Genomic DNA, 12,663 nt, shown 5'->3' with positions numbered 1-12,663 from the left:
ACCCAAGTATGGGGTTTTGGAACCCATCATGTTTTGGGGAAAAACCAACGCATTGAAAATCGTTTGAAACTGAGTTTCCGTTTGGGAGAAAATGAATTTTGAAGTTGACATAATTATTATTGGATTTTTCAAGTAGGCTGGCTTGAAGAAAAATTGAAAATACATGTCTCTTCATGTGATTCGTTGGAGGCATTAAAGGCTATAAATTAAGGATGGATTGGAGTCATTTGAAGCATCCATATTCAGAAATACATCTCCTAGATCAACTTTGAAATTTCAATGGAGAAAAAAGAAGGTCTAACTGTAGCAAAGGGAGCAAAAGGATAGCGTGGGAATTTCTATTGAGAGGTCGAGTTGTTGTAGGGACAACGAATCTGTTTTAGGGTCAAGACAATGTTGTTTAAGGGTAAATTTAGGGTTGTCCTTATTACAAATTGTTGGGCAGAAGAAGCTGAGGAGCAGGGGCATATGTTGGGTTGTTTTATTGACTGTTGGCAGTGTTTTTAAGGAGGGTCAAAGCCACAACTTGTTGTTGTGCTAGACCACAAACCATAGCCAACAAAAAAGGTTGTTCCCTACCTGTGTTAAGGTGAACAGGAGGTTGAAGGGGTAGCGTGTGAGTGGAGGAGCCTATCCAAGGAGGACCGTAGTCCAAAAGGTGATTGGAGGCTGACTGTGTAAAGGGTTAAGGGTTGAAGGTTGTGCCCTAACCAGAGTTACAGGTACTATAGACAAGTGTGAAGTGACAACAACATTTGTGGGAGGTGTTGGGTCCATGTTTTTTGACCAGTTTTGGATCAGTTTATCTAGTTGCCTGTTGGAGCCAATTGTAAGGCATTCTAGAGAGGGGAGTTGTCTTCCTAAGAGTAGATTCAATGGTAAAGTATTGAGTTTCATAGAGGTGGTTGGAGGGCAACGTGTTGATAGCCCAAAGTAGCCCTAGAGAAGCTATCTTGAAGGACAAAGAGCAGTTGAAGGTTTGGTGAAGATGGGTGCCAAAGTGCAACACTTTGCAGGACAAAAGTTTTTGCTAGCGTGGCAGTTTAGAGCTCAGGAATTGGCTAATCCAAAGAGCAATTGATGAGCCCGTGTTCATTGTAGCAGACATGACTTGCAGTAGTGATAAGAGGCATCCCTTTTGGATTCTCGATGTGTAGATGCCTTCATGGACTGAGGCATTAGTAGTGAGCAGTATAATGTGATAGACTGACAAGACAAGATATGACATAGAAGTGTTGCAACCAAGTTTGTCATTGTATCTTGTAACCATAGACTGTTGTAATTTTGATATTTGGATTAATATAATGAAGATTGGTGATTGTACATTATTGTACAATTTTGTTTAAAACTGTGTATATTGTGCATATGTGATTTACTGCTTTATATATCCACTGTGCAAATTAGTTGAGGGTTGAGATTCTTAGTTTGGTGGCATCAGTGATTTTAAGACTCTAACCTAGACCCAAAGTCATGGAAATTCAACTCTAGGGACATAGGATATACCTCCATTCTTACTTTCCAAAAGGCATAATTGCCTCCATCAAATACCGGTACCTGATTTGAGTAAACTTCTTGACTCTCTTGCATATTCATAATTCATTAAGGATCTACCTTATAGTGGTTAAATTGTTACTGAAGGATCTTTTCTCTGATACCAATTGTTGGAACAAGGAATTATTGAGGGGGGTGGGGCGAATCAGTAATTTAAGAAACTATTAATTTTATTTTCTTACTATACTTATAGTTCCTTCTTATTTTCTTTCATATCTGAGAACATTCATTCATGAAACAATAAATATATAAAATTTCAGATACACATACTCAAACAACGATCTCATGAGAAACACACATTTAACGCAATATTTTCACGTGTAAACCCAAAGGGAAAAAACCACAAATTTGTTGTTTGTTTTATGATGTAATTTAAGCACCAACTTAATTACATATATTTGTTTGTGAGAACCCATTCAATGGAGGCACCAACCCCCTCTATTTTGCAAGCCCCAACTTTCCAAGAGGCACCAACCTCTTAATTATTCAAGCACCAACTATTGATCTAAAGATGATCTGAGGTTGTCATTGATGTCAACCCAAGCAGCACTAGGGGCTACCATGATCTTGCAAGGAATTTTGACTTGAAAAATTACTCTATTTTGAGTCAAGGATCTTCTAGATGGATTCTACTCGTTGAGATGTTTTCGTTGATATCTAGCATGCCAAGTAATTCTTCACGGTTTGAGAGATATTCATGTTTGAAGTTAGTAACCCCAGTTAGCGGGCTAAAACCCTATGGGGTTGTGGCATGGCACTCATAATTGGTTTTTTTCATTGAATATTCAATAACTAATAATATTTTAAGCTCCTAAAATCACTCCAAAATTCTCTATAGAAGCCCCTCTCAACTCTATAAAAAGAAATCTCATATATCCTCCAAAAGTAGTGATTGCGGAATTTTCGCTATAACTTCATTTCTATGAAGTCTTAGATTCAGAAATGAAAACCCATTTGATTCATAATCTTGGTGAACATCATGACCAAATTTTAGATCTTGGTTCGTTATATTTAGGAGATATGATCTGTGGAAGTTAGGGTTTTTGCAGGGTCACGAATTTCATCTCAAAGAAGTGACCTTGGGAAAATTGTCATAACTCTCTCTTTGAGAAGAGGATTGGAATTATGTAAGAAGTGGTGGATAGTGCACGGACTGTCGTTTTCTATATATCAATTTCAAAGTCGAAGGAGGAAATAGTGACACGCGACATGTCGTACAAGTTCGCTCTACTGACCTAGCCCATAATTAGGTCATTGTGAGAGATTAGGCATAACTTTGCCTTGAAGGGTCCAAATCAGGTCAGACTTGTGGCATTAGAAAGAAGACTCATAGGGTTACTACAAGACCAAATATCACATATTGGGGATCTGAAATCACAGAGATAAATCAAATTAAGTATCGTGCTTCTACAAGGCAAGAAAAACTAAATCAAGTGTTGTCAAGGGGTGCAAAGGACTAGACTTTCTAGGGCAGCAAAGAGGAAGGTGCAACAAAATGATGCATCAAAGGTAAGCTACATGTAAGTATATTTTTTATATGCATGTTCATCTCTTAATTGCATTAGGTTATTTGTATTCTAATTTGTTGCTTTTGTTTAGCACTGACATATGCTCTATAGGATGAGGTAAGTTTTGCTATTATCATGTCATGGGTATTTCCTTGAATACTTTTTGCAGGTATTATATATTCATCAAGAGAAGACTCAATGCATAATCTAAAATTCTGAAGAGTGAGAGAGGGTAGCATGACAAGAGCAGCAATCAAGGTGTAGAACAACAGGAAGAAGTTCACCACATGAAGTCTTTAAGTGGGAAGCACTGCATACCATAATTGTAAAAGTATCATTGTACAGAGTCATTGTAAAAGCATCATTGTAAAAGTTGTACAAGTGTCTATCTGCCAAGAGTTGAAGAGGCAGTGTCGATAGGTATAGGATCATCATTAGGTGGTTGTGTAATATTTTGGGTTATGGTCTAGTGTGTCTTCTTCTTCTACATCATTCTATATCATTGTAAAATGGACCATTTTCCCTGGTACAAGAGTCCATTCTTTTATTCTTCTATAGGGTGGGTGGGTGGTGCTAGACGGGTGCATGAAGTCACCTACATGTTGGAGCCTGTGAACACTTTAGGGTGGTAGGGTGGTGCTAGGGTGAGTTGTAGCTCACTGGGTATTGGGGCATCCGTTCAGTTGACTACTAAAGAATCTCAGGTGCTGGAGCGTCCATCCAGTGGGAGTTGGAGAAGAATGCTTTTCTAGAATTCTAGGAAGTCGTTTCTTTCATTTCAGTTGGGGCTGAAGATTAAAGAATTTATTAGAAAAGTGTTTTATGCTTTTTGACCTAGAGGGGGTTTTCCACCTAAAATCTTTGTGCCTCGTGTGTTCTTTTATTTACTGTTATTACCGCATAAATGTTAATAATAATTGAAGATTAACTAATGCTCTAAAAGGATTTAAAAGTGTTAATTGCTAAGAAATACTGATTCACCCCCCTCCCCCTCCCCAGTATTTTCCAGCACCAACTTGTCACTCCCACTGTTCTACTATTTCATACAATTTTTTAGACTAAAAACAGAGGAATATAAATTAAAAGTAAAATACCAACTAATGGTTGTCTACAGATTAAAATTCTACACTCTGCTTTCTGAACAGTTGTGGCAGTCCTCCTCTTGCTGTACACAACAACACTTCCTTTGGGGTTTCTCTTCCCTGTCCAGGGCTATCCACTTTTTTCACCACAACACTACCTTTTCAACACTCTACTCTGATGCACTAGCTCACTTCTCTACTCTCTCTCACATATGCTATTACTACCCACCATCTCAAAGAAGGTTCTGAGTTTTGTTCCATTGCAACACTTGTCTCGACGTAGCCATCGTCACCATCAACTCTGACCAAGTGTGTACAATTGCATGACACCCCATTCTTCTATTGTTTCATGTCTTTTCCAGTTCTAACATTGCATTAAAATCATAAGAATTGGTGGTGATCACTTCTCTATCATGGTGTCGACTCTCCATGTTGTGTATTAAATTTCAATCCCCCTTACACATTTCACATAGACTCCCAATGCATATTTATGGCTCACGGAGATCTACCTGTACATCCTCATGGAGCCTTTGTTCTTCATTTATATTTATAATGCGTGCACGGGAGGTCTTTGACCATCATCCTTACTGTTCTGCATTCAAGACTACAAGTGTTGATTCATTCATATTTAATGGCTCCATGTACCATCATATCGGAGCTTTTCATCGCAGTGTTGTGTAATGGTGTTAACACTATGAAACAGTCGATTTCTGACCTCTGATCATGTCCCCTTTTGATTCGAACATTATCGAACTTCCATCATAGGATTGAGCGAAGTGACTGAGGGCTCAACATCAAGGCACGAATACCTCCAGACCCTCAATGGGGGCTATATTTCTTTTGTTAACCCCTTTACATTTGGTTTCATGTTTGTTTCAAACATTGATGCTTAATACCAACGAAGCCCTTTTATCGGGTATTTTTACATGTTTCACCTTATGCCAACAACCATGAATTGTCGATTTCCTATTACCAATAGGCTCCTCTACTAAGCCCTAGCCTTCAGTTCCTTGAATCGTTGCGACCACCTGCTAACCCTCAAATCGGCGAATCCCTAGTGTGGCCAATGTGCCAACCATCACAAACCTCTGATTGTCGACTATTGAAGTGATGTCGTCACCTGCCACATGGCACTTTCTAGTTGGTGACACGTGTCACCCAAATATGGCCCATTAGGCCATCCAAAATGCTAAAAAACACATGCCACATGTCCTTCCATATTGCGACATCATGCTAATGTCAACAACCACTTGGCATTATTGGAACCAATCAAATACCTCCATGTGTCCTACCTAGAGGAGAGAGAAAGAAGCCCGCCATACTTGTTTTTGCAGTGAATTCTTTTGTAAATATATTTTTGGCTCTCCTAACGATTTAACAAAGAGTTCACAATCCCCAACAGTTAACTTTATTGACATTCACGGAGTTGAGGTTAACACTTTTAAAAGCGCTAAATGCCAATCGCCAAAATAGCCTAGTCCTTCGACATTGTGATATCGCTAATCACTAATCAGTGATTTGAAATTGTTGTGCGCTACTCCTTAGGACCTCCAAACACTAATATGTGATTTGTCAAGACCTTCGATTGGACATGTGTTAGAAGGACACCAAACCAATTTCCTTTGCATTCTCTTTTGGAGAGACAAAACTTCAAGTACCTCTAACTTTTGATCTAGAAGTCCATTCTAGGACTTCCACATACCATTGGAAATCTTATTCTGAGCACCATCCAATGGAGGGGATCTAATTTATCTTTGAGCCCATATGCTACCTCAATGAGGACTTCAAAATCTATGCATAACTGAAAACACAACCACAAAGGCATGAATCCTAATCATCAGTTGAGCCTTGTTTGTCATAAATGGCAACACTTACATAGCTAGCCACACACATACCATCAAATGTCCAATAGGATTATGATTTTTTTATCCAGGGCCTTAAATCATGAAATCATCACATTAACATAATCTATTTTTTTTGTTATATGTGATGTAAAATCAAATTAAAATGCAAAATATATAATATTTTCACTTTTCATGCTTTTGGAATGTTATGAAAGGAGTCAAATGAGTTATTTTTCTTTTCCACATGATATTGATAATGAACGGTATTCAACCAAGTTATTGTAACAAAGCCTATTTATAGGCTAGTAATCCTCCATGGTAAAGTGGGTGGGTATATGTTTTCATTTGTGGATTTAATAAACCTACTAATCCTTTCCTCATGGATTTCCCCGATATTTTGCTAGGTTTTCCACATAAATGTCTAGTATATTATTGGCAAATTTTGTAATTTACTCTACATTCTAATTTGATTTTGACCTATGTTTTTGACTAAAGACTTGTATGAGAGCTGCAAGTTTTTGTTGCTATTGGTGTAAGCTAGGTCTATTGAGAAATATGGAGACAACTGCAATGAGTAATATGGAGAAGTTTAACATGGCCAATTTCACCCTATGGAAAGCATAGATGGAGGGTATATTGATTTTCAAGGATTCGTATTTGTTGGTTAAGGGAATAACAAATAATCCCTCATTGGTGTTGTATGATGCTTGGAATTACTTGATATGAAGGCCATTGCTACAACACTCTAGTACCTAGCAAAGAATTTATGTTTCAATGTGGCTAGTGTGAAGACAACATAAGGACTATTAAAAAAGATGCATGATCTAGGAGAAAAACACAACATCAAACATTTTTTTCTTGATAAATAAGTTGTAAAACCTCAATATGAAGGAGCGTGCTTCAGTTGCATAGAATTTAAATGAATTCAATATAATTACTAGTTGACTTACCTCTATCAATATTGTTTTGGATTATGAGATTAGAGGCATACTACTCATGTGCTCCATGCTATACAACTGGTAGAATTTGATAATATCTATGAGCACTTTAGAACTTGCAACGACCCTCAGGTTTGATGATGTTAATAGATGTTTAATGAATAATGATCTATGATACAAATCAATTTCAAAAATCTTGGGAGGAGAAGCTCTAGCCTTAGCTAATTATGAAAGGAAAATTGAACATAATAGAGAGGGGCATTCAAGATGTAGAGGAAAATTGAAATCAAGAACATGAAGACTTACTTGTTTTCATTGTGGAAAATCGGGACACGTGAAAATACAATGTTGGATCAAAAGAGAGAAAAGAAGGAGAAAAACTTGACAAGCAAAAAATCAAAAGTCAAGTAGCATAACCAAAGTTGGGATCATTATTGTAGTTTGAGAAGGTGACGTTTTATTTAATATTTCAATAGAATAGGTATGTTTATATACTTCTACCAATAGAATTGACTAGATCCTTGGCTCTATGGCATCTCATCATGTAAATCCATGCAAAAATAAGTTTGTTTCATAAAATACAAGTAATTACTATAGAATACATTTGGGAAACAAACACTTTTTAAGCATTATTGAAGTGTGTGATTTTTGAATCAAGGTGAAGGATGAACAATATATCTTGTTGAAATAGGATACACATGTTCCATAGAGGTGTATGAGCTTGGTATTTGTTGGATGATTAGATGATAAAAGCTACTCTACAAGGTTTTGAAAAGGTCACTGGAAAATTAGTAAATGGTCATTAGCCATGACCATAGGATTCAGAACAAGGATCTTGTATACAATAAGGAAAACAATGTAAACACAATTTGTTGCCATTATTGCAAAAGAAGGAAATACAACATATCTATGGCATAAATGCTTGGGTCACATGAATGAAAAAGGCATAAAAATCATTTTTGAAAAATATCTACTTCCAAGTTTGAAATCCTAAAACTTGAACATTGTGAGAATTGTATATATGGTACAAAAGAAAGAGCACAATTACAAGAGGTGGCCATGAAAGGAAAAAGAAATTATTATAATTGATACAGTTCGATGTGTTTGGGCCAATCAATGTTAAATTGAAGGGAATCCTCATAATGTTAAATATTGAGGAGAATCCTCATACTTTGTCACATTCATCGATGATCTATCAAGGAATGTTTAGGTCTAACCCATGAAAAAAAAAAAGGTAAGTGCTTGAGATATTCCAAAAGTTTTATATTGTTGCTAAAAGAGAGATTAAAAAACTACTCAAATGTTTGAGGATATATAATTGTCAAGAGTATTGCTTCAATGCATTCAAGGATTATTATAGTAGGTTTGGAATAAAAGATGAGAAGGTTGTCACTAGTACTCCTCAATGGACTCACACTGAAAAGGGATGAATAGTGCTATCATGGAAAAGGTGAGAAGTGTGTTGTCAAATTCTGAATTGGTAAGCAAATTTTGGGTAGAAGTATTAAGGATAACTTGTTACCTCATCAATAAATCACCTAAAATAGCTCTAGATGGTGTCATTCCCAAAGAAGTTTCGATACGTAAGAAGGTAAATTATTCTCACCTAAAACTTTTTGCATGTGAAGCATTTATGCATATTTCAAAAGAGCATAAAACCAAGTTAGATGATAAATCAGTGGAATGTATTTTTAAGGGATATGTGGATGGTGAGTTGGATGACTATATATGGGATCCAATTAAACACATACTTTTTAGAAGCAGGAGTTTCATATTTAATGTGTTAGAGATGTATTGAAAGGCCTATAGGTGTTATGGAGTTCAAGAAAATTGTTCACAAGTTTGCAAAACAATAAGAAAATATCAACCACTGCAAGAAATTGGCAACCAATTTAGGAACATGATGGAAAAGAAGTGGAAAATGATGGACAACTACAAGATGAAAACTTGTGGTAGTTATTACAAGAGATCCAACTAGAAAACACATTAACATAGCTGGTTCATAGGTCTGCTAGGCCTCATAAGCCCTCACAAAGGTATCTAACCTCAAATTATATTTTGTTCACTCATGAAGAAAACTCATGTTTTCAAGAGGCTTGTTGGTCCATAAACTGTCCTAGATATTCCACTAGTCACAACAAATAATTATACTTAAAAAAAATCCTAAATCTACACTATGAGAGTTTATTTCTATTTAGATTTTTAGATTTGTAAATTAATGTTTATTGTAAATGCATAAAAAATTTAATTATGTAGAAAATAGAGAAAAGTAAAATTAACATCTCACAACCTATGGTTGAAACAATATACATCCTAAGAAACCTTTTTAAGAAAAAAGGAGTTGAAGGTAAAGTAAAAAACATATTAGAGGTGAAGTTGCTCTCCTTATTTTTCTCTAAATAAAAAGGTACAAGTGCACAAATGCTTTCTGTGGACCCTATCCCTCTACCTCTCAACTACTTTACTCAAAGTTATATTAAATAAACGCAAAGATCTATGATCCTCTTGACTTCTACCTAACATAGATCTCTTTGACTTGTACATAACATAGATAGAAAAATTAAAGATTACTCGCCAAGTGAAGAGCGGTATTAAAATATTTTTCAAAATCAACGAGAAGGAGAGTGAAACATAACATCCATTTTCTGAGATGAGTGGAATATATCAATTTGTTACTGTTTCTTGGCGAATATATAGTTTGAACCCCAAAAAAAATGAAGTTTACTGTGGGCTCTCTCCGTTGTAATTTGATTGCAGATTTTGGACTATTTCAATGTATACAACAAAGTCAAATAGTTACTTCACTCATTCATATCCAATTTTATGAATATTTTAGAATCTGTAATCCACTCTTTCCTATCAAATTTTATGAATATTTTAGAATTTGTAATCCACTTAGTATTAGATAAATCTGACTTATATGAACCATAAATCTGACTGATATAAGTAAATTCAAACTATTAACTTCCAATTAAGTTTAAAAAATATTCTGAAATCTAAAATAAGCTTAAGAAATGCTCCTTCAAACAAAAAGTAATATTATGAAATCTACAATCTGCCTAAGACAAATTCCTACAGGGAAAAAAAAAATTCATAGATCAGATTATGAAGAATGGAAATATATGCACTGATCCAACTTTCAGAGATCCATGACAAGAGCACACACTGTAGCATGAGTATAAAGTAGATTTTAATTTACTTCTGATTTCATTTTTTTCTCTATCTTGGCTTTCTAGCAGTACATACCATCGTGCCCTCAACACAGATGCCGAACCCTTTCCGTTTTGGTCATTAGCTTCAAGCATCTTACGCAACTCTGTAGTTTTGACATGCTTCCCTAAATCATCTATGATTGTCCATAATGCATCTGCTTGCTTTTTCAGCTTCAGTTCCAACTCTCCGTCTTCTGCTGAAGATCCTTCTCGCAAATTAATATCTAAATTCTCAGACCTCGTATTTGGCTTTTTACGAGACAATGCTTCACGTTCATCAACCTTACGCTTCTTGGAATCCCTTTTCGGTCGATGTTTTTCTGGAAGACAGAAACGCAAATATGTATTAACATGATTTCTCATCCAAACAATAATACCCCTGCGATTATATTGTATCCGTTTAGGGGCATTCCACTAGTAAATACGATTTTATGAACTATGATACCTTCGTTGGACTTCTGAATGCATGGTTTTGCAATGCTTTGAAGCGATTCCTTATCTTCATCAGTGAGCTTATCCCATCCAGGCATCTTCTCCATTGAACTAGTGCACAAGCCCCTGCCCACAAAGCATTTGGCATGATGCCAGGCTCGCGCTTCCCGACGTTTCTTGGACTGATCTGCTTTTGGCAGGGATGAAATGCGGACCTGCACTGCCCGCAAGTAAATTAGCGATAGAGTAAAAATGGATTGCCATAGAATAGCAGATCACTACTAAGCCTATTGGCGACCAAAATTCAACGTGAATGCAATAGGCCATCTAGATCGCCATTGAACCAAATCACAAGGTTAAAGCAGATCCCAGTGAAAATTCACGAAGTGCCCAGTGATTTGAAAATGTATAGATGAAATTCTTTTTCCCAATTAATTGTTAACATTCATATTATATTTAGAAAGAATTTTTTCCATTCTAATATGACAGCAAAGGATTTATTTTTACTATATATTCTTTTCTAGCATTTGCAAACAAAAACTACATCGCGTAGGGATCCTTAGGCAAGGTGTTGGCTCCTAAGCTGGTTTTACGAAGTCTCGATTTGTGACTGGGAAGACATCCTAGTACACATGATAGATTCTTGACTGGGAAGACATCCTAGCACATATGACGGAACAATGAATTGGTAATTGGGATATAAGGTTGATTCTAATTGCAATCCCAAGCACTAGGTATAGCTTTTAAGTGAACGACGTTTTCTGTCAATGATGTGACTTATATTTCATCGTCATAGCTATCATCAATTTAGTTACTTTAGGGGCCTCACACATTGGACTATTTATTAAATTAATGTTTAAAACAATTTATTACTAGAATTGTGCTTTTCAGGATAAGTTTAATTCTTTTAAAAATGGTTTTTAACCTTAACTTTTCCTTATGAGATCTGAATTTTAAACAAAGTCAAACTAAATTCCACACAAATCAATAGTTTCAAATTATCATTATAATTAAATAAAAACTTATTAGTACCAAAAAAAAAAAGAAGCAGCTTTATATTTATATTGAAAAATGTACCATTTGAATAGTATTATAAATATTTAGAAATTACTAAATAACTAATGTTCATACATTAAAATAATAGAAAAAATCTCCATTGCAGTAGCTACATGATTTTCAAAATAAATATAATATATAATTATATGTATATATAGTTAAAATGTATTTATATTTAAAAATATATATATTTTTGAGTCTATACGCTTATTTTACAGTGCAGTATGATGTGTAACTCTATGCGACCGTCATCAAAGTTAAAAACTCTAAAAAAGAATTAAATAACTATACAAAATGTAGATAAATGAACCACATTAGTTGGTTCGAAACTTCTACCCAATCCCGAAAATGTGATTAATCCGAAAGACATTTATCTATATTATAAATCACAAAATGCTAAATCTAAAACTATACAAAACATTTAAATAATATTTAAATCCTGAAGAAATAAAATCCTTCTCAATTCATATTAAATTTGTATTTAAGATAAATTTATACTAATTTTTAATATATTTAAAAAAAACAACACCGGACACATATCAATTATAAAGAACCTAAAACTTACCTGCGCTAAATAAAAAACTTCCCAATACCACTTAGGACAAAAATATATATTTTTGCCAAAATAACATAAATTTAATCAACCAAGCTATGTACTTACATTAGGATTTGTAAATAGTTAAATGGTTTCATTAACATGCGTCAAAAAAATCGTCTTTTAACGATGAGCTACATTGTTTCGAAATTAATAAAACCCTTTTGAATAACCCTCAATCGCATATCTCAACGGCCAAAGTTGTTTTTTATAAAGAAGAATTACTGTTCTGGTTATTCCCAAGATTTTATTTGTTTTTTTAAACCATTGCTCTTCTTATTATTGGCCAGAATAAAAAAAAAGTAATATAATTAAAATAATAATCTTAATCAAGATAACCAATAATATCATATCATATTACAATGAAACTTGAACCTATGTGGTGGAGGGATGTAGGGGTAAGTGGAGAGGTTATCATTACGGCCTCAAGATACACTGAATTGAC

At 34.9% G+C, this 12,663-nt stretch overlaps 1 protein-coding gene across 1 annotated transcript in view; it reads right to left on the bottom strand.

The window, feature by feature from the left end:
- Positions 1–12,663, bottom strand: part of LOC149264306 (poly [ADP-ribose] polymerase 1-like) — a 321,134-nt gene that overhangs the window by 108,050 nt on the left and 200,421 nt on the right. The window contains exons 4-5 of the mRNA XM_089427902.1: positions 10,581–10,782; positions 10,170–10,455 (exon numbers count right to left, since the gene is read on the bottom strand). Coding sequence (XP_089284028.1) covers positions 10,170–10,455; positions 10,581–10,782 — 488 coding nt within the window. The remainder of the gene's footprint in view (positions 1–10,169; positions 10,456–10,580; positions 10,783–12,663) is intronic.

The sequence above is a fragment of the Pinus tabuliformis genome, chromosome 6, assembly GCF_031772625.1.
Source record: "Pinus tabuliformis cultivar Carrire ecotype Pingquan chromosome 6, CPIR1, whole genome shotgun sequence".
Classification (NCBI taxonomy): Eukaryota; Viridiplantae; Streptophyta; class Pinopsida; order Pinales; family Pinaceae; genus Pinus; species Pinus tabuliformis.
This window is presented reverse-complemented; position numbering and strand designations above follow the sequence as displayed.